General features: G+C 38.9%; 2 protein-coding genes across 16 annotated transcripts in view; one reads left to right on the forward strand and one right to left on the reverse strand.

Moving 5' to 3' along the window:
• Positions 1-11,169, reverse strand: part of OPA1 (OPA1 mitochondrial dynamin like GTPase) — a 52,615-nt gene extending 41,446 nt beyond the window's left edge. For 2 of the 10 annotated variants that reach the window (XM_085233098.1, XM_085233097.1), the window contains exons 1-6: positions 8,231-8,898; positions 5,715-6,033; positions 4,949-5,045; positions 3,834-3,941; positions 2,582-2,635; positions 1,891-1,958 (exon numbers count right to left, since the gene is read on the reverse strand). In XM_085233098.1, coding sequence (XP_085089224.1) covers positions 1,891-1,958; positions 2,582-2,635; positions 3,834-3,941; positions 4,949-5,045; positions 5,715-6,033; positions 8,231-8,748 — 1,164 coding nt within the window. In that variant the 5' untranslated portion in view covers positions 8,749-8,898. Of the gene's footprint in view, positions 1-1,890; positions 1,959-2,581; positions 2,636-3,833; positions 3,942-4,948; positions 5,046-5,714; positions 6,034-8,230; positions 8,901-11,046 lie in introns of those variants that run through there. The other 8 variants (XM_085233095.1, XM_085233096.1, XM_085233104.1 and 5 more) reach the window with 7 other exon arrangements.
• The window catches only part of LOC100546606 (putative cation-transporting ATPase 13A4), a 33,311-nt gene continuing 21,110 nt past the window's right edge, over positions 11,025-23,225 (forward strand). For 4 of the 6 annotated variants that reach the window (XM_085233075.1, XM_085233076.1, XM_085233078.1 and 1 more), the window contains exons 1-9: positions 11,125-11,270; positions 16,249-16,422; positions 18,694-18,831; positions 20,142-20,212; positions 20,302-20,382; positions 20,982-21,051; positions 21,836-21,970; positions 22,370-22,442; positions 23,059-23,190. In XM_085233075.1, coding sequence (XP_085089201.1) covers positions 11,208-11,270; positions 16,249-16,422; positions 18,694-18,831; positions 20,142-20,212; positions 20,302-20,382; positions 20,982-21,051; positions 21,836-21,970; positions 22,370-22,442; positions 23,059-23,190 — 937 coding nt within the window. In that variant the 5' untranslated portion in view covers positions 11,125-11,207. The other 2 variants (XM_085233080.1, XM_085233077.1) reach the window with 2 other exon arrangements.

Consider the following 23,225-nt stretch of genomic DNA (forward strand, 5'->3'; position numbering starts at 1 on the left):
TAGAACAGCTTTAGATTCCATTTATTTAAATTACCTATCTAAACACTTCAATAATTTTAATTCTGTCTTCTTTTCGAAGAGCTGCACCTTCTGCATCACATTAAAGATAACAAAATAAATTCCATTCCTTGGAAGAAATCAAACAGCCCGATTCCCTATTCTGGATAATTTTCCCAGCTTTTCTTCTCACAGAATCATCTAATAAATAAATCATCTAAATAAACAAATTTATTTCCCAGTCATTCTATAGGAAGTCTTATAGCCCTGAGTACAATGCCCAGTAACAAGTCCAGAGAACATTCTTCACATGAGGATTCCCAAAGTATTTGCCAAATGTAACAATCAGATACAGCTCATCTGCCATCAAATAATACCATGCTACAGAATTTTGTACATCAACACAATCACAATTCTTAGAATAGGATCGACTGACAGCAGAAAGCACTGCATGAAAAAAGGGCCATCTTACCTATTGTCTAGAAAATGATTTTACTTGCCAATAAAATGACTATGCTACCTTACCTGTTTTTAACATGTCTTTTTTGAAATATTACGACCAAAAATTAACATACTAATTAACAAAGCAACAGCTTTTGAGAGTAACTTGTTGGATGTAACTGGGATAATGAGAATTATTACCCCACACAGAATTGCATAAATCATACTGGTTTAATATGATCTGATATTTTCTGCACTGCAGCCAAAGTTTGTTGCTAGCATTAAAACGCAGTGACCCTTGTATGTATAGTAAATATTACTGGTATTGCTACCAATCATTAAAAAAAAAAACAAACCCAGTTAATTTACTTACAAAAGACAATAAATTAAGATGACCATTTATTCAAAAATCAATAGTAAAGAAGAGATGCTTGGTTTTGTTTTTTAAAGTTTTAAACAGCAAAACCTGTGCAAAGCAATCACACCAAAGAAATAACATACATGGACAGTTTACTGACAGGGTGGAAACAAAGACCTAAATTTAGTTCCCCGTGCATAATTCTGTCACCATTCCAAAGGGGAAAAAAATATAACAAGTGATCTTTGTACAGGTTTCACTATATATTGCCATGCAGAATTAATCTAGAATGTATACATGCCTGCATATACAGAAATGCCTTTTACATAAAGCCACATTTAAAGTTCAGTAAATGCTAAATACTCAGTTGGAAAAAAAAAATTACAAATTCCCCAAAATGTATTGTTTTCTTTCCTTATTTTTTTTTCCCCTTACAAAAACAGCATACACAGGAAAAATGAAAAGCCTTTAAAAGAATGAACAACATCACCATTGAAAGATAACATCTACTGTTCATTAAAGGAAAAGGTTAAATTTCACCTCTGTGACTTCAAGGAAAAATACTAAAACTTTAAAGTTAAAAAGTAATCAGGTTTTTTCAAAAGGAAATCATAATAAAATGTGACTTTCTAAATAAACTAAAAAGACAGACTGCTTAAAGCAGTTCTTTACTGAGGCAGAGATCCTCCAACAAGGAATCACAACTGTGAGCAGGACAATGGAAATGAAGCTGCAAGCAGAAAAGCTTGCAAATAACTAGAAGCCTAAACAAACTGTACCAGTACAGTATCAGTTCAAATGCTACTGAGAATGCCTCCAAAAAATATCCAAGTGCACACAAAAAATAACTAAATGACTTTCTTCTTACAAGCCAAGTTTCTGAAGAATGTCATTCCTAAGCAGTTTTATGGCTGCCTTGAATTTTCCTTACACCAAAATGTGTTTAACACCATACTGTTTATATATTAATGGCAGGAACTCATACTTGTCCTTTATCAAGGTGATTCAAATAAATATCTACACAAGCTATCAAAGAATATGAAAACTACCTGCTGTCAAGACCTCTTTTTTCTGTTTTTGTAAAGAATAATTACCTTTTTGTACTGTTTGTCACCGTCATAACCCTGGTCTGTAGCTCTGAATGCTGTTTCTCCTGGAGTACCTAGAATACAATTAGAGTAACTCGTTACAATAAGCAAAACACACTGAAACGTATTCAATCTACACCTATCCGATGTAAAATAAAGAAGTTTAACCCCTATGTATTAGTAAATCAGTGACCTTGTTATCAACCCAAGAAGGTTTACTATAAACTGAAAGAGAAACACAGTTTAGAATTCATCTGAAACTTATATCAAATACAGTTTGAGTGAAATCACTTATTATCAAAAGGGAACAGGCAGATTCAGCTAGACAAATATTCCGAAACTTTTTTTTTTTAATGACATATTTCTGAGGATGATACAAATTTAATTGGTGTTACCATAATGAAAAAAAAATGTATGTATTCTTCCCTACAGTAACGACATGGGTTTGCAAAGCAAGCTTCTTGGGATATGCCTGAAATAAAATGCATCAGCTAAGAACTATGCCAGAGAAACACCAACAACTTGTTCTCTCAAGGGTGGATCTATTTGGAATATATTTGGAAAGTATTTGTGATGCAAAACAAAACGCAGTGAATAGCTGTGTTTACATCAATATTCACTCCTCTTGGTACAGTGGTGTTTTAAGAGCTGGCTTTAAGGAGGCAGGTTAAGGGCAGTAAAAAGGGCTTTTACACACCTAACAACAGAAGTAGATCAGAAGCTCCTATGACTTCACTAACCAAATTGTAACCTGTGAAAAATCAGCAGAAGAGGGGAAATAAAAATTATATATACAAAGCAAAATGCAAACCGAAGATGAGGGATCTTTGTCTCATTTAGAGGACAACAAAACCATGAATGCTAACTATGCCCATGTGAGTATGCTAGCAAATTCCACAATAATAGGTGATCTCTCACAGTACCACTCAATAAAACACATTTTTAAACAGCCAAAGCACAAACGAGATTTTCATCTACTTGTCAGTCTGTTGACCTTGATCCTGCTGAGTTTGTAATGAGGTGAATCAATTATTTCTACCATTAACAGTAATTTAAGAAAATGAAAACACACTTCTGAGGTAGACTGATGGGCAAATATTTTCAAACGCACTTAAAGCGGAGACTGTAACACCTCATAGATACAATCTTTCATAAATATCAATTTATCTGGTTTGGTAATTATTAAAGTACACACCAGAAAGAATCTTTTCTTCTGTTACAAGAATCACTGGATTGAGCTCTCAGCTGTGCTAAAGAGCAAGTCAGATAATGATGGATCATTTCCTTTATTTTAAAAAGAAGGTCATTATTCAGAAGTGAGCTCCTTAAATGTCCTAAAATTGGAAAAACTTTAAGCCTGGTGGCATCTGAACACGAGGAACTGACAAACAATATTTTCTGTGAAGGATTTTAAACTCCTACTTATTCCATTCAAACACAACCTCTACCCAAACTGAATCTCCCAACAAGCCCTTCTGGAGCTGTGTCCAGACACAAAATATTCCTCAACCCAAAATCATCCTTGGTTACAAATCTCCTATCTCACATGGTTGCAACATTAAGCACGTACTTTCAATATCCAACTCTGTCTTCCTGCAACAGCTCTAAAACTGTTACTGACCAGGGCCACTCACAGCTTCTGCAAATTCCAGCCAGACACATCCAGCTTCCACAACTTACTGAAGATACCAGGTTTCAATCTGTTTTTTTAACACGTGCATGAGGATTCTACTTTTCCGTTCAGTTTCACATTTTGGTTCTTAGCACTTGCTACAAGAATTTGTGCCTTTAAAAAATGCATTGCACTTACCTGTATCCATAACACTTTCAGATGAGAAAATAAGTACGCATTTTGAGGATCCACTTCCTTTTAGCACGAAAGGATGAGACCTCATCTTGCAATACCTTATGTTTTCAAAATTAAAACTAAGCTGAAAAATTATTCTCACCAGGAGAAAAAATTCCTTTCAGTGAGGTGAAGCTCTCTCCAATCTTCTCAAAGTCAGGCAGAAGTTTGGCAAGGTCATCGGCATCAGGAAGGGCTTTGATAAGTTTTTCTGTGGAAACAGTACAAGAACTAGTGAACAGTTTTTCTTTTCTATTATTTTTGTGAACAAGAACAGCTTAGGCTGTTAAACCCAGTAACTTTTCCAGTAACTTCTTAAAAAAAAAAAAAGCTTATTTCCACATGCACCTCCCCCATTAGTATTGGGAAAGTTTATCAGAGCTGCAAAAGCACCTGCTTCTTTAGACTTTGAACTTCCTGATAACTTCGTTGCCTAAAGTACTTAAAAATTGTGTAAAACTTATTCATGCATTTTGCTGTGTTTCACACATTACCTCACATACTCAGGAGATGTTTTGAAGAATCTGAACAAGAAAACATCAGTCTCCCTTATTCAATCCCAGCATTTAACATTACCTACACAACATCTGTACATGTAGTAGAAATCTTCCTCAATGTTTTTTTAGAAACAAAGAACACTACCCTACTACTCAACATACACAAGAAGCAACTCAGTCTTCTTTACGTTAAAATGTGTTCTTTACATTTCAATCTCAGAATATACAAGAAAACTACTCTAACCACAAAGTTCAGGAAAATCTGTATTTTTCATTTTCTTAACTGCATATATTTCTATAAGCTTATGCACATTTGATTATACATTTAATTATACATATCTTTTAATCGTGTATTTATATTTTTGTTTTTACTTGCTAGCCATTCGGATAAAGAATCCTAAGCATAACACAGCCAAAACCTATTTAAATCCTCTTGGTCTGAGAGGTTGATTTGAATAACATGAATATACGGTCACAAGAACATCCTTAAACGAAAGGATGAAATATGGAATATCGATGCTAAATAATACTTAATTTCTTCCAAAAAAACACACTGATGCAAGTAACTTCGTAAGACATACCTAAAACTCTGTAACAATACAAATACACCCAAATTACAGCTATAAAGCTACCACTGCACTGGAGACAGGCACTACGAGCCTTTGTTGCTTGTGTTCAAGTTGTGTTCAGATACAGAGAAACATTTCTGCTTTTGTGATACCTAAGTCAATATGCTCATCAAGCTCCCAGATGAAGTCAGGAATTATCCACTTATATTCATCAAGATCAGGCATCATGTCCTTCCACTGATCGTATGTCTAGGACATGAAGGAAACAAACAGTAGAAACACAAGAAGAAATGCACGTAGAGAAGCACACGAGTAATCAACTGAAAAGTAGCATCTACACAGAAAACATACTAAGCCACCATCTTTTAGATACATATAATGTTGTTCAGGTCTTTGAAAATATATTCTAACCCTCTTAAAAATTTGTTTTCCATTCTGACTCACTGTAACACCATGGCTAGTGCAATAATGACAGCAGAGCAGCAAGATCCTAAGCTGCAGCAAGCGAGAATTTGCTCAAACACAACAGCTGTGGGCACAGAAATAAAGGAAAGAAACTGCTTACCTTCAGAAGGCCTCAGGTAGGCAGGGATCTCCAGTGAGATCCCTGTGCCTCCACTGTTTACCCTTAAATGAGATCTGGGAAGGGGTGCATCCTGGCTCCATCTGTTCCAATCACTCAGGTACACCGCATGCACCTGAGCTCCCTGGGTTGGCCCTGCCTTCCCACCAGGTGCTCAATCAGTGCTTCAGGTCATGACTCAGCATTTCTGCTACACTCATCTTTACTTTCATTAGTTAATAATGATAGGCTGTATTTCCATAGATATACCAAGAACTACTGTTATGAAACAAATAATAACAAAAAGTAAATACGTACAAAAGATAGACATACAAAATAACACATAAGATAAATACCTTCTTAGCTGTGTAACCACCACCTACAGCAGACCCCAATATAAGATAGCGAATTTTGAGAAGCCTTGATGCCAGTCTAGCTAGCCAAAAGTTCCTGTAGGACTGGTATCCATATTTTACATTTAAAAGTTTTGTTTTGCGTAGGGGAAGACGATTAAGAGAAGAGAACTGCTGAAGGGATATCCTCAATGGACGTCTCTGAAATTTCAAACTTGGGTGGTAGGGATGATGTATGCTTCGGGAAACCAGGTGCAAGTTTTGAAGTGGTGATTTTCTTTTTATTCCATAGTTGCTATTCGCTAGACTCCTGCAGATGACACTAAAAGAAAGAAAGAAAGACTTTAAGTAACAGATATCCTCAACATACCATTAACACAATAACCTCTTTAAGAAGCAATTCATGTTACATTTTAGCTGGTTACGGATAAATTAGAGCAACGTTCTGGATGTCCAGCTACCATCGCTGTGCTACCAGGAAAAGAAAAGCTATGAACAGTATTCATTGGTACAGCATTTCCAGTGATTACTGAAAAACAAACAAACACCTTAAATACCATTTATAAGTTCTGTTGTTAAGTGGATTTAAATTCCACAGAAGATTAGGGGAAAAACATCTCAGTTTGGGCATAGGTTGGGCAACAAGTCTCTGAGTCCACAGAAAACTACCATCAACTTGCTACATAAATGAAAGCTTTATAGTTTGGCCTATCTTGTAATGTTTTCTAAAAGTTAGACTTGAGTATATTTTGAAGAGGGTTTTCAAACTTCAAAAAACAACAGGCAGACAAAAAAAATCTCCTACAAAATGCATTTTCCTTTTTCTTGGCAAAGCTGATCCTCCTGTGGAGCTGAAGGATTTATCTGAAGAAATCTTTCAGTTTCCTTACCTCTAATTCACAATGGTTCTAGGACTACAGCATTACAGGATTACTGTTTTCTCTCAGGTCATGCATAGACAAGATTACTTCTGGACATGTCTGCACTGTGCTTATTGAAGACTTCCGTAAAGTAAGGCAGATTTATAGACAACGAAGACTTTCATGTGAATGAAAAGCACAGTTCAAACACAGAAACTTATCAATCTTGCCAGTACTAAAATACACAGATAAGTTGGAATACCTTCACTTATGCTATCTGCACGCTTCAACATTTTGAGGTAGCTTTCCTGGTTTAGGGAAATGACAACAGCTCTGGAAAAAGTAATTTCTTCTGTATCTTTTTAGTTTCACCATCCTAACAGAACAGTTAATATTAAACAATTTGCTGAATACAAAATTTGAGTGAAGTTACAATTCCGGAAATTAATACTTGTTCCTTGATGCTTTTTTCAGGGTTCTCCATGTTCTCCAATGCATTTACTTACGATGCAAACTACAAAGAAGAAAGTGTTTCACACCACTGAGAAGATAAATTATTCATCCTGCAATCCTTCACAATTTCATATTCAGGGATCCTAGAGAGAGTATGTAAGTCAATCACAGAAATGGAAAATAAACTCTATAGTAAATAAAATGTTTCCTCTGAGATGTGCTGTGTACTAGAGATGGCACTGTCTCTCACAAGCACACTCTTAACCTCCAAACAAGTGGAAGACTTGGCTATAAAAACACTTTTAACACAGAAATCGAGCCTTCGAAAGGAAAGTTAAAAATCAATGATATTTTCAGCTCTCAAAAAACGGCTTTGCTGATGGTGACTGCTTTTGAAGACAGACGTTAATCAGGGTGCGGTAAGCTAGTGAAGCAAGCCAACAACAGCACCGTTATTTGCTTTCTTGTGCCATTGCTGCCATTACACAGACACTGACGTTTTTCAGCAGAGACCAAGCAGTAGTGCACACTACAGCAACCTCTCCCATCAACAGCCTTCAGCAGGTTGAAAACGTTTTTAGTGGTACATAACTTCCCTCTCTGCGATGGCCCCTTTAGAACACACTGTCTTTTCTATCGCTCATTCTGCACTGACCAAACTAGCTCTATCACAAACCATAAGGCAACAGCTTCAACAACAAGTGCCTGCTGAGAGCTCTCTCAGCTTAAGCTGTCAGTGTGTATATAGAAGCTTACAGTCAAAACAACAACTCAAGCATTACGACTGAGGTTCCATTTACTGTTTTGCTTTCCCTTCCCGCTGTTGAAAACGACTGATGAAAACTGACTCAAAAAAGAAACAAAAAACAAACAAAAACCTCACAAGATCTTCCCTGAGAGGCACAGTTACACTAAAACGGTACCAAAACACCACGGCCGAACCAGCCATTCCGTGACCTCTGCAAAGCTGCGTTAACAACTGCAAACCAAACACGAACACACACAGCTGTACCACAGAACCCGCCCAACTACCGGCCCGCAACTGGGCTACGCTGGTGTTGCACAACTCAAAGATATACTGGGGAGGACGAGGAAAAAGGCCCGCCGCTACCATGCGCTACACTGCGCTCGGAAGCCGGCACCCCTCCGCCCGGGGCCGGACCCAACCCTCAGCTGCGGCTCCCGGCCTGCCCCCTGCCCGCTCACCAAGCCGCCGCCGCCCTCGTTCGCCACATCCTAAAGGCCGGGAGGTGCCGGGGAGGAGGAGAAGGAAGAAAGGCCGCACAGAGCTCCTCCGTCGCAGCCGCGGCCAAGGGCAGGGAGAGCCGCCGCCAGGCTGCCGGGCCGCTCCGCTTCCGGGTCCCCGGTCCGCGCTGTGAGGTCCGACTGGAAACTCCGCCCCTCCCAAAGGTTCCGGCTGCGCCGGCTGCGAGGCGCTCCTGGCCATTCCAGTCCCCGCTCACAGCCCGGCCGAGGCGTGCAGCGCATGGGGCTGTGCTGCTGGGGCGGTGGGGAGCCTTCCGTTCCCGGAAGGGCTCAAACAGCTGTGATGCTGGAGAAGGGCACGGATCAGATAGCGGCGCTGCCTTGGGTGCTGAAAAGCGAGAGGCCTTTTTCAGTGCCCTTCTGCCCGCTGTTGGGTCGCAGGCAGGATGTCTGGAAGTGAAAGAGGAACCAAGAGGGATCGGCAGGGCTGTTCCTCTGCCCGCAGACGATCGCTTCATGCAATTATTGGCGTGTGCCAAGCCGCTGTGTAAAGACCTCAGGCGCTGGAGTCTGGTAGTGCCGGTGCTTGTCGTGACTTCTCAAAGCCTCTCTCAGGTTGCACAACACGAAGTCCATCTTCCTTGCACACCGTGTCTCCCAACTCCTTTCACTTTCTTCTCTGTGCTGTCTCTGGGCATCATGCAGCATCCTAACCACAGCAGGACATAAAGAGGAGTTTGGGGCGTGTTATAGGTCAGGCTGCTGTTAATCGCCCGGGGGGGAAGAAGGGGGGTTGGAGTAGACGATGTTTAGAGAACACTTTCAGGTTGGCTATTAGGAAAAATCTAATGATAATGCATTGGGACCGGCTGCCCAGGGAGGTGGTGGAGTCATTGTCCCTGGAGGTGTGATTTTTATCTGTTTTTAAAGCAAATTTCAAATTATTAAGAGGAATGGTGACACTGTCGGTAGAAGCCAATCCAAGTAACAGTTTATGTGCATAAACAGACTTGTAATGCTTAGTTTGAACAGTAGAGGGCATCATTTAACTGAAGGTTCTGAGTTAGGGGGTGAAGTTGCGTTTTCTCCAGATAAAAGTCCTCCTTAAGAAAATGGACAAATTCCACAATCTTCATTCCTTCTGGATTAACAGGCTTTTCTGAAATGCTATGCCAGGTTGTCAGTCTATGGAAATTATGATTTTTTTAACTCTTTAATCTACGCCTCCTTTATTTTTGGTCATGAAGATGCAAATCTCCCAAATAAGGGTGTTATATAGGAGTAGAAAATGTCAACAGAAGCTGGACTCAGGCTATAAGCAATGAATAGATTGGGTGAGTTGTGATTCTTCCCTGGAGTTCCAGGTTTGGTGTGATCTGCTTGATATTCTCTTCTCCATGGAAGGGCTGTCCAGTGACACATGCTACATCTTACTGACATTTGATGAAGCAGCAAAAGCTGATCAGGCAGAAAAATTGTTTGTGGCACTCTTATTTTCCACTGCTATCACCTCCCAAAATAATGAGTCATTTCCCAAAACCATCAGCCTGCTTTGGAAAAGATGCCTTTGCAGTTGTTTCCTGTCTGTTATAGATTTTAAATAGTGCTGAACTTTATAAATATATTTATCATAAATGGACTATATTGTATTCTTTCTAATTTTTAATGGAAAATTTTGACTCTTAGGAAATAACTGAAGTTTTTGTTGCCGAGTCTCGGAAGAACAAACTGAAATGGGCAATTTTTCTTATGTTGGTTGGCCTACCTCCTTCATTTCCTCTTTTCTCTTCCAACCATTTCTGACTTTTCAGTTTTTCTGAGTCTTCCAGCCCTGCCCATCGCAGGAAACAGGCAATGACCATTCATGGTGCTTGAGATGTTTGTGGCTTATACAAGTGCATACCACATGGAATTGAAGTGCAGATGAGCAGGAACAAACTTGGCACATCCTGGTCTGTTTCAGTCATTCTAGAAATAATAATTTAGTTTCCTTAACATATTTTCTGGAAGAACAGGTTTGCCTCTCCTGACCTCATTCCTGTGATGCTTGATGTATAACTTCTTAAAAAATAGCAAAGGACAAGGAAACAGTAATGACAATGAGAATGAACCACAGGAATAATAAACAATTCAGCCCAGAGAAGTGAAAAAAGGAAGTGATAAAACCTGATTGCTGTTTTTGTTTCTTTTATTTTTTTTTTTATTATTTTGCCAGCTTCATTTTGACCCTGTATAAGAGGTCAGCATCATTTGCACCCAGCTCTCTGACATCAGTGAGGAGCTCTAGTTTTGCTGAAGTGTGAATAAATAACTATAATTACTTTCCCCAAAGTTATATAGCAAGGTCAGAAGATGTTCTGTGACAATATTTTTAGTAATTAACAAAAATAGTTATCACAGACCCTACATAGGTGGATCCTTACACATAGTCAGTACATAAATCCACCTGGACAAACTAGAGCCAGAACTTGAATTTTCTCCAAGGAACATGAAGGAATCACAGTTGGAAGGGCTGGTTGCTAAGAGTATAACCACAGCAAGGTCTGTTGTCCTTCTCATTTGGACACGCTCCCTAGTCCCCAGTAATTCTATAATCTCTTGAGGAGACATATTCACCTCTTGCCCACCCCTGAAATACGCATGCCAGCAGCACTTGCTGCACTATCAGAGCTATGACTAGGATTCCTGCTCTGACAAATGCTTAACAGATCTAATTTTTTCTTTCTCCCAGTGTCTTTGAGTGAGTTTTATTTCAAGGTATCCCCTCAATCTCAAAACCCCAACAACAGAATGAAAGGAGGAGGGATGAATGTTACCTGTTTACCCCACAGAGAGGGAGGAGCTCCATTCTTCAAACAAAAGCAGAGTTAGAAAGAAGGTGTGTACTTAGAACACTTCCTCAATGTGGACATTCAAGCCACGCAACACTGAAGACTTGTCCTGAGGGTGCTGTAGAAAGTCTCCAGAAGGTCATTTCATGGGGGAAAATCCTGCTAAGAACCATTATGCACTGCTTAACCAGGGAGAGGAGAATGAAATGGTGAGTCGTTTTATCTCTGTCTAGGTCTTTCTCAACTCAAAGCAGCAGATGGCACGTGTTCTGCAATAAAATGATACAGTCTGTAATTTAATTATGAATGCTGGTATCTCCATAGCAGAAACATACAGTTATAAAGAGATATATATGTATGTGTGTGTATATATATATATATATTTATTTTTTAACTGAAAGAATACTAAGTTGGATATGTCCACTAGATGTAATTGATTTTTACCTCCAGCAGAAGATAACTTCACAGAATCTTAGAAGAAGTTGACAGAATACTGATGTAGTATTGTAAAACTAGCCAGTGCTGGCCTTGTCCCAGCCTGAGGGTTGCCCTAGAGTAGTGTTCCTAAACATTTAACAGCTGAATGTCTAGGGTGAGCTCCATCTGGGTGAGATGGGAATCTTGATCTTCTCTTGAACTAAAAAAAAGAACCTGAAAACCTTCTTATGTTTGTATAAATTGTTAGCTAAAGCAGCCTGTTGAATTAGCAACACTATTTTGGCCTGGGAACCTGTATTAAACTTGATTTCTAATTACAGAACTATAGTTTTTCCAGGAAGGAGAATGTTGTTGAGTGAACAACTTTGAATGTTGCTCCTGGCTTCAGAGGGAATGGGAACAAACCTTTAATGAAAGAAGTTCCAATTGCTAAGAATGAGATTCAGATATTAAATTCATTGTGAATCTATACCAGTCTTTCAAGTCTAATCCTATTATCTGTTGCTACAGCAACAAGTTATTAGTAATAGAGTACCTGGTGATTGGGTTGCCAGAATTATGATATTTCACAGCCACTGTTCAGATTTCTTTCTCTTTAGTAGCTACAAACCATGTTTTCACCAAGGAAAAGGGTGCTTGAACTTGTTTCGCTTTTGCATTTAATTTCTACTGAGCAGATGACTCTGCAGTTACAGGGAATTTTTCTTTTAACCATAAGCAACAGACTTGCTGAATATTAGAGTAATAAGCCCTTGAGAGCTGTCTTTATATGATTGTAAATGCAGCTAAGAGCCTTTCATTGAATAATCATGTTTTCTGCCAACTGAGCAGGTCTGACAGTCCAGTAATTCATTGTCCCTCCCTATACCCCTCACTCACAAGTTGAAACTCTTCTCTATTTGTTACTCTTCTGACTGTTAGGAGTTCCAAGAGAAAGGTATTGTCAACAGGCAGGGAAACAGTTTTACAATACACTAGAATTAATTAAAAATTATGGCACAGAGATGAGATGAGTTCTCTGTACAGCATCTTTTGTAGACAGTGCTATGTCCTATGAAATAACAAGAGACACTTTGGAGTATTACAGATAGCTAATCTTAGTTTTGTTTTTCACCTCCTGTAAGTTTTGTGCTGTTATGAACATAGGTTATTTGACTGCATGTTATATATCAAGCCATAACAACCTGCCCATGGAGTAGGGAAGGTGCAAATCTATATATTTCTGCATGTCTACATAGGTGAGCATCTCTACATTAGTACAACTTCCTTGTGCAGGAAGTGAAATACAAGCCAACAGAAGTTATTTTCTTCCCTACCAACATAAAACCAAGCTGACAGATATGCTCTTATTGGTGACATCAACACCAGGGTTTTTGTCAGCCCAGGAAGCACTGTTTGTCATAGCCGACATAGATTTTCTTGGGAGATCTTTGCAGTATTGACCTAGCAAATCCTGAATAAGCTTGAAGGCTTTCCAAACATTAATAACTCTAAGACATTCACGTGCCTAGAGAAACTTGCTGAGAAACTTTCATGATATATGTGCCTGTTGCCACTTTTTCATACACAATATGATTACCAGTGTTGTGGGTCAAATATTCACCATTTTTTCTTGGTTGAGAAGGGAATAGTTTGAGAATTCTTCTGAAGAACAAATCCTTATTGACTTACTTGATAAATGAGAAGTGGTTTTATTTATTCAGTTTCTTTTTAAGCAAGGAATTATTTATCCACTAAATATTTTTTATGAATCCATCATTCATCGCTTAAATTCTTCCTGCAGAAGGCACAGTCAGAAAAACAGCTGAATCTAACAGGAAGTTTTATTCTAAAGTAGAGCATTGAAAGGGGAGCTTTGGGACAAGTAAGGTTTGGAGCTTGGTTTGTTTCCCTGTTCAGTTCTACATCAGAAAGACGTGGCCCAGGTAACATGCTCCAGACGCTTCCAAACCTTGGAAAATCCTTGCTTTACTTTGGCTTTATTTTTCAGCTGCTCACCCAGATATGAAACAGCAGTTAACATCTGTTGTTTATTCTTTCCCAGGTCACTTCTTGTAGAGCTCCTGAACACCTACATTCAGAAATGTCATGTTCATCAAGAAACAAACCAACCTGAACCAACACTAGTGTTCTTAGGGCAGAATGTGCACTATGTCAAAACAGCTTAAAAGTATCTATGTCAGGCAATTCCCTGGTCAGAATCAGCAAGATGTCAGTACTGGATGACCTGAGAGCAAGGCCATTTTTTCCCCCAGCTATTTTCCTTCTCTTCCTGTGTCCTAATTTCCAAGGGAATACTGATGCTTTCTTGATTTTGAAAAATATCTTGAGATCTAGAGGATTAAACTGTTTTGTTTTGTTTTGTTTGAGGGGAAAACAGAGGCCTGAAAACACACAGGTGTAGATAGAACTCAGATTTTGATGTATAGATGCTTGTTTCTCTAGGCAGAGAAAGACAGAATCTGCCATAGCTCTATGGATTCTGTTTGCTCTGTTTGCTCACTGTTTCTGTTTGCTTGCTCTTCTGTGAATGCCCTGCAGTGTACAGGGATTAATTGTTTGCAGTGTATTTTTATTTAAGCCCTTTTGGATGTTGATTTGCATAAACTAGAGAGCCTCGTTTCAAAAATACAAAAAATTGGACGGATGCATTTTGCCACATGACTCACCCCGTTGTGAAAGAGGACACCATTATCCCTCCAAACACATTGCTTTGGTGGGTGGACCTCTTGGTTAATTTGACATGTAAGGCTTGGGGAATCATTCGGCATTTCTGAAGAGAAGAACACTGCCAACAGAAGATGAGCCCAAATGACTGCCAATCACACACTAGGTGCCCACCCTCACCCTTTTTAATTGTACTATCTACAGCTTTATTGACCTCTCAGACTTTGGGTGTAAGGCTGGAAATTAAAGGAATGAATCACTCGCAGAAGCAAGATGCTCATGGCAGCAATCTCATTCTTCCCCACCCTGATATACAGGCCCATCCTAATTTGGAAAGATTATTCTAGTTATTTCAGGTCCAGCTATTTACTGCAGGAAATCTGAAGGCACGCTCTTTTAACAGTTCTTCCCTTAGGCATCTCTATCTACTTGGGAGTTTCTTTCCTTGCTGACAGGCTGTGATGTCTGGAGACAGGCATCCGCATCTTACTAGTAACTAATTGTTGCAAACTGTGAGTTTGCATCACTGTATGTACTATTCTATATGCTGGTGTTGACGCTAATTTTGTAGCCTTTTTGTTGAAAATACAACTAGACAGAAGTGCATGGAAAGCCTTTTACCTGTCTATTGGAGCAATTAGTGAATACTAATAGCACATGACTGCTGTACCAAGCGCCTTAAAACAGTGTTGCCTATCTGCTGGCCCACATGAACTTCCTTCTATCTGCAGCAGAGTGCCTTATATGCTGCTCTATATGAGACTATAGAAACCTCTGAAAAATGCTGAGCATGTGCATCTCAAGGCGGTATAAACAGGTCCTGCACAATGCAAGCCACTTGCTTGCATAGCCTGCCATACTTTTTTCCACAGTTGCCATTTTCTTCTGTTTAGAAGCCCTATGGAGACCACCTCGGTGAATGGAGTCCATCTTCTGGGGAATGACAGAGTGCAGACAGGTTGTTGCAGTGAGCGGAAGCACTGGGTAGGGCCTGCGTTTCGCATAGTAAGCAAAGGCACCAGCACAGAACCAGGAATTATGTATTACTCATCCTTCCAATTACATTATCTTTTCTTCTCCCCTTGCGAATAGATCTTGCAATATCTGTAGCTGCAGATATCTGATCTTGAGAAGCAGGTTGCACAATTGCTGCAGATATACTAAGAAGGAGATTGAGGAATCTTAACCCTTACGTTAGCAAATTCCCTTGGTCATCTGATGTAATTGCAGCTATTCTATCTTTCACTTAGATCAGGACTCGGTCTGCTCTGTAAAGTCACTTTGTACACTTTGTTTCACCTTTACCCAACCTCTGATAGCACCACAGAGAGAGAATTTGGCCATGGTACCATGACCTGGCAATTCTTAAACTATAATGCTGACAGTCATCCCTTTGAAGTTTTGGGCAGGTCACCTTGCCTCATTGTTACAATTTCCCCAGCTTTATAAAGGAATGATGATACCTACTCATATAGCTACAGAGAGTAGCTTCCTTTTGCCCTCTGAACATGTAAAGCATTGTGCAAGTGTTCATTAGCTGTTCCTAATAACAGTTATTATTATTTTGGGATGTTAGGACAGTAGCATATTGGCAAAGTCCCAAATCCCCACAGTGAAGCTGTTGTGGAAGGTGGTAACAGCCCTACAAATACAGTGCCAAGTTTTACAATGCAGCTCCAGCAGGTCTCACCCAGAGTCCTTAAGAAAAGCTGAGCAAGCAAGCTTGGCTTCCTGTCTCAAGGCCTAAATGTTAGGACCTTTATATTTTGGTATCATTTCAAATCATTCTTACTTTTTCATCCAAAGAATCACAACTAAATAAAGGTATATCAGAAGTTCGGACAGACTACAGGAATACAGATTTTGTGTGGGTGGATGCAAACTGTACAAAAAGCAAAATTATTTTCTGGTCGTGTACTATAAAGAAGGAAAATGAAAGTTCTACAACTTTGTGGTTTTGTGTTTTTTTTTTTTTTTCCCCACATTATCATACCAAACAGTATCTATGGAAGAACAGTGGATGATGGGAACCTATATTGTTCCAGGTGTAAGAATGATTCCTTCCTTGTCTTTGATGTGCAGGAAATTTTTGGCTACAAAACCCAGGGCTGCCGGAAGGCTCTGTGCATTGCTGGGTACATCTTGTCCTGTGGGGCTCTCCTGCTGCTGTTCTACTGGAAACCAGAATGGGATGTGTGGGCAAACTGTGTCCCCTGCAGCTTGGAAGAAGCAGACGTTGTGTTGCTTAGAACAACAGTAGGTGCCTACTTTAATCCTTAAATTAGTCCCTAGTATGTAGTTAATTGGAAGGTGAGTTAACTGGAATGAATCCAGTAAGCTGAAATCTCATGTTGCTGATGTATTGCAGTAATATCTTATATTTGCTATAACTGAGTTACAGAACTCTCAACCATTACACAAACTATATGTAAGATGATGATTGGAATGAAGGTTAACAGCTGATCAGGCAATGAACTGAAAGATTGTGGTGAAAAATCTGTAATATCTGTGATCTCATGCCTGCATTCTTTGCACTCAAGTCTTCCTGCTCCCTTCCACCATCCCTGTGTTTTCTACACTGCAAATGCGTTCTCAAAGCATCAATCTTTCTCCATGTCCATTAAGATGATAATCCTGCAGAGAATGCTTTCAGGGCTGTTCCATTTGGCTGGTAGCTCTTCTACTTGTTGAGGACTGCGCTGAAGCTCTGCAACATACCTTGATTTCATTTCGTGGAAACTACTGCAAAACTGAAAGAAGCAAATTGAAACTTGATTTTGAATCCTAGATGAGCCTGAATACTCCAGAAGCTGGCAGGGTTTGTTTATTTCCAGAAGTTTGATTTTTTTTTTGCTTTACAGATTCCTGAATAATGACATATGCTATTACAAACTGTGCCACCATTGTGTCTGAGCTACCTTCTTAAAGGAGCATAACAGTTTGCAGCTAGAATGCTGGGGCTTTGGAAATCACAGATCTGCCTGTTGCATATTTTATGTTTAAACTGCAATCTAATATGCCAGGGGGGGAGATTTTAAAAACCTTTTTTTATTTTATTATTATTTTTTTTTAAAGAAGCATATTAGGTTTAATCTCGCTTTTTAATCTTCAGTTTGGTTTGCAATTTTAATTACCCACTCTCATGTGTCATTTAAAATGGATTTGCTATGCCAAGCACTTTTCAGATAAATGGGTTTTAAAATGATCCTTTGTGTAATTAAACAAGAATTGAATCATATTGTAAATTCTTCTTATCAGTAAGCTCTCTGAAAATATGCTCTGGGCATTTGCAATTGCAAATTTCTTTCTTGTGTTCTTTACTTGAAAACAACAGGTACTTTTCCCTACGTTCTTTATGATTATGTTAGTTCTCAAATATGATGGCTACCGCTAATGACAATACAAGCAATCTTGTCAGCTTGATCCTGAGAGTTCTCTTGTGCCTTACATAAAACCTTCATTCATAATTTATCATCATTTCTGCAATGGCAATTCAAGAGCTTATTAACTCACTTTTGTTATTGAAGTTTGTCTCACTTTAATTTAAATAATGAGCACCCGTGTTATTGATTGCTTCCCATCTCAGTCTACATCCCAGTGAATACTAATTCTGAAATTTAAATTGAAGATAAATATCAGAAAATAAATGATATTTAACTCAAAATATGGGTGTAAGGAGAGAAGTGCACAAATAATTAAGATATGTTAACATTCTTAAAGATCTTCTTCTGAACCCTTAAATTATTAAAAAAGATGCATATTTGGTACAGAATCTTACATTTCTGTTGTCAGTGTAACAACTTAGTTTCCAGAACCTGGCTAGCTGAGGTAATCAGCTTTCTCCATCTGCCCAACTTCTTACATACTGAATATGCTATATAAGTCAGTCGTATAGCTAGCTTTAATGCATGTGGTTTGGTGTTCAGATTTGAGACTTAACATGCTGGTGCTTTTTACAGCAGTTGTTCAGATCTCTAAGACTGAAATACCAGTGCTGGTTATCAGGCAGTTCCAATGTTGAACTTCATTAAAAAATAGCAAGAGCATGAGCTGAGTTTGTGGCAAAATCTTGTCTAAGGTAAGAGTGTCATGGTGCTACTGGAACATTTGTTCCAATGAAATGTTAACACAGGAATGACTATGAAAAGTGTTAAACATCCATCCTGCACAACTACATGCTTTTTGACCTTTTCTTCACAGTATGATCACTGCATCTCAGATTGTCCCATACTATTTGCCTGTTCATTGATCATGACCTAAATGTTCACATTCCATCCTTATCAGTCAAGCAACAGACCTCTGCTCAGTGAATTACTTTGTAGTACTTGCATTTTGACAGGACTGTGGTTCTGCTCCCATTCTGCTGATTTATCTGACAATTACAGGTGCTGGAAGGATGCTGTTGGATAGTTCTTTAAAAAAAGTTGAGCAATTCTCTAGAAAAGCCTACAGTAATCATTCACTTTATAGTGATAATGAGTTTGATCTGATCTTGAGGGAAATTGTGCTGCTTTTATATTTGTTTAGGATGAATTTCGGATTTATTCACGTAAGCATGTGACATGGATCTCTGTGTCTGGAATTATCAGAAGTAGATTGGATTATCCAAGCATTGCTGAGGAAGATTCAATCTTCAACAAAGCCTTAATGAAGCCAAGTTTACAGGTAAGTCAACTACTGCCTGCAGCATTTGGGAGATGTAGCAAATCTCAACCAGGCATTGTGGAGTGGAAGTGAGCTGTGAGCCATACTTAGCTAAGAGACCTGCTGCTGCATCGATTTGTGCTTTAGTGTGTATTTGTTCGAGTCTGGTCTTGATCTGTCCATTGTTCTTGCAAAAATGTATCCTGACCTCTTACAGTTCCAGAGCTTGGAGATGCCAGTGAGGCAGTGGAAGAAAGTAGAAGATTAATAGATCCAAGCAGATCATGTGATCCCTCATGGTTTCAGTAAACACAATTAACTCAGTTTCAGAACAAGTAGCAGATAGCGTATAGACACTAGATCTTGGTAGCCCATAAAAGAGCTGTATGCCCTTCCAAGAAATAGATTTCTAACTTGTTAGCATTTATTTTTGTATCTATAGTAACTTATTTCATGAGAAATTTTCATTATAAACGTAAGTTCAGCTGAGCAAAGCTATTGCCTTTTTTGCTGTTTTGTGTGGGCATATCTTAACGTACATATGAAATTTTAATGCCAGCTAGTTTAATCAGCTGGCACAGTATGAAAGTGAGAACTGATTTGTAACATTCTTCAGAGGATCGAATTAGCAACATAGAAAAAAACAAAACAAAACAATATATCCCCTAAATAATAGACCCTTTGAGCAACACTCACATGAGTCAAAACATCTAGGTAGGAAAGAACAGATTTCAAGAAGCAAAGAGCAAACAGTTTAATATTTCACTAACAATTCAAAAGCCTTTACTTACATGTTGTTTATAAAACCTTATTGCCTTTTAAGATACTTAATTCCACAGAGTAGTGTGTACTCCTGCAGCAAGTTGTCTCTCTCATTTCCCAGTCTGGCTTTTAGCATTTCAAATATTGGAACTCCTTTGCGCGCACCTAGCTACAGACCTCTTGTTAGATTAATGACTGGTTATATCTCCATTTTGTATCAGGGTATGAGTTCACTATAAATTTCATTGTCTTAATTCACTGGATAGGGAGAGTCTTCTAAAGCTGCTTTCTTGTGTGCGTAGGTGCATTGCCTTCTTCCAGCTGCTATGAAACACCATTATCTTTAACAGGCTTCATTATTATTGCACAGGGCAGGACATTCTCCTTTGCATGTCCTAAATGACAGCATGCGTTCCTCACAGATAACAGCTCTGCAAGGGCTAAGCATTAGCAGTGGCTCAGAAGCCATCCTGGAAGAGCCATTCTCATCCATTGGAATTTCTGAGCAGGCCTGTGAGAACTGTTGTTTGCTGTTCTGCAGCTCTTGCTGCCTCTGCTTTATTTTGCAGGTGAAAAGTATACAAGTACAAAAAATCCGCTATGTCTGGAATATCTATGCAAAGCAGTTCCAGAAAGTTGGGTGAGTTCCATACAATGATTACACAAGACGCTGAGGAAGTCAAACATTTTGGGACTAATGTCCTGAGGAAAAAACTATTTGTATTTTAGAGCCCTAGAAGACCACCACACTTGTTCAGCAATACACGCCAAATTTGGTTCTGGTCTTACCTGCAATGAACAGAATCTCAGGTATGTATTTTAAAACACTCTGAGTATTCAGCATGTGGATTTCAAAGAGATTAAAATTCATTGTTCTTGGTGCTCTTTTCCTGAGCTTCTTTTGCATACATTAATATGAACAGAATTTTAGATGAAGTGGCCATGCTTGAAAAATTGAATTAAAAATGCTAGAATGTTGTTCGTTCCTTGTCAAGGTTTTAAAATCCCTTTGTGTGTTCATCACCATTACTCTTCTCAATTAAGAAATAACTATGCTTTGCAACTGACTGAGCTGTTCTTGCTTGGAGTAGCAGAAAGGCTTCAGGGGATGGTGTAGATAAGTTGTATGTGAGCTTCCCCAGTAGGACTCCATGTAGTTGTATTGAGCTTGTATTGAACTGGCTGTGTTACGTTTCTTGGTTCTTGGTTTGAGTTGATTTCACTGGTAAATCTATCTTTTCTGACATAAGCACTGTAAAGGATATTTTTTAAACTTTTTTTTCTTGGAGAAAGATTCTCACAGATTTTAAATTGGGATCAATACGAGCCTTTGGGACTATCAGCAGCTGCAGCTTTTTGAGCTATAGTCACCACTTTACCTGTAAATAATGTATCTTTATCCCATACAGGAGAGTGATATGTGGGCCAAACACTATTGATGTTCCAGTGATCCCTATTTGGAAACTACTCATCAAAGAGGTTCAGCATTTCTGTCAATTTTACTCTTAAGGCTACTTTGAAAGGCAGAGTATATGTATAGAATATGATGGACTCTGTGTCTTGCTAGTTTCTCTGTTCTCACCTAGCAAGCACACAATATTTTCAAATCCTATTCGTGATATAATCATAAATTCACTTCTCCATTGTTCTGTGTGCACCACTCCCACACTTGTGTAGCTGCTTACTGTTTGTGTCTGTGTCCTGGGAGCTCGTTCTGTTGGCCTTATAAGGGTCAGTGAATGTTTACAAGCTTCCTTGGAAATCAAATCTTCCAGGCAAAGGCTGTCTCTGACTCAGCAGAGATGACATGAACAGCAGTAGCTGGCATATGCCTATAGCTACACAGCAACATGTAAAGTGCCAATATCCTTTTTTGACTACAACTGGATACATGCATGGCCTAAGCAGAGTGTTTGTGGTGATGTATTACTCACAGTGTGCAAGCACCCTGCTCATTTCACAGCCTGATCTCAGCTTCTTGTAAAGAACAAAGCAAAACAAAGATTGGGTTGATTGGATTGAGCCATTCACATGGCAAATAACATCCTTATTGTCCCTGATTATTTGGCACTTTTGTTCCATGGGAATGGGCCAGACTGATTAGGCTGGGCCACTGCTCACAAAATCAGAAAGATTGTGGGGAGAGATAACAATTAACTCCATAGCTTTTATTTCAACCAATTTCTAACAAGATGTGCTGCCTGGGAATACTGGAGCCATTTAGATATGGCCAACTCTTGAGTAATGCTTTCTCTCCAAACAGGTCTTAAATCCTTTTTACGTATTCCAGTTGTTCAGTGTGTGTCTGTGGTTTGCTGAAGATTACATGGAGTATGCTGCTGCCATCATAATTATGTCTCTCCTCTCAATTTCTCTGACTGTACATGATCTTAGGCAGGTAGGTGAGACATCCCACCTTTCTCCACAAGGAGGTCTTATTTCTAATACCTAGGAAAGCCCAGGATGTTGCAACAAGCACATGTACCGGGCTCTGAGAGTTACTCAAAGGTTTAGCAGGTGCAGTGGCTTGGCCTCCTAGTCATAATAAGCTCCGTGTGGTACTTTAACCACATCCTTCCTTCCCCATTCCAGTGCTTTGCTTTGTAACCTTTTGTTGCATCGTCTCCACAATTAAGGTGGGGAGCTTCTTTTTTCTGTATGATTGTACAGTTCCTGGCAGGGACAGACCCCAGTTTATGAAGGCTCTCATAACCACAAATAACAGAAGGGAATAGTTAGTGGATGAGTTGCATTTCATAAGATGTAATACTTTTCTATGTTCGCCTTTAATTTATAGCAATCGGTTAAACTGCAAAGACTGGTTGAGTCTCATAACAACATCATGGTCACTGTCTGCAGAAATAAGGAAGGTAACTTGTGTATACTTCTTTCCTTAACGCATTTCATTTCTGAAGCTACTTACATTGAATCTGAGAATGTATAGCATCAAATTCTCAAATTCCTTCCAGAACTGTTCCCTCTATTGTCTCTAAGCTTTTTTAACTACCATTTGCAGATTGGTTTAGTTTCACCCAGAAGTATGTTGTGGCACATCAATCATATTCGTGGTTGTATGAACACAGTTTTAAAAAAAAAAAAAAATTACCAAGAAAAACAATATCATTTTTCTTAAAGTAGTGCTCGTGAAGCCAACCACATAAGCATTTAATGGTTATAAGTCCACATAATTGTTGCTTTCAAAGTCTGTTCATTGTTATGGTATTTGTAGAATTCAAAAAAAGGGAGTCAAACTAAGAAACGTAGATCTAAACTTCTTCAGTCAGGTCAGTACACTGGAGCAATAATTGTTAGCTGAGATAAGGTATTCTGCAATTTGAACTGATACCTAGAATTTTCTTGATAAGGGATATTGTATTCTTAGGTCCTACTTGCACTCCTTTTTTTATCAGCTTTTATAAAGAAGTAATGATATATTCAGCTTCCTTGTATGTGAAGCACAAAGATTTAATTGTATGTCACCTACAGGTTTCCAAGAGCTGGAATCACATCATCTTGTTCCTGGAGACACGATGGTTTTGAAGGAGGGCAAAGCCCTCTTGCCTTGTGATGCCATCTTGATCAGTGGGCAGTGCATTGTAAATGAAAGCATGCTGACAGGTACAACTTGTTCCTTCCAGATTCGCTATTAAAAC

This window comes from Meleagris gallopavo, chromosome 11 (assembly GCF_905368555.1).
Source record: "Meleagris gallopavo chromosome 11, MGAL_WU_HG_1.1, whole genome shotgun sequence".
NCBI classification, from domain to species: domain Eukaryota; kingdom Metazoa; phylum Chordata; class Aves; order Galliformes; family Phasianidae; genus Meleagris; species Meleagris gallopavo.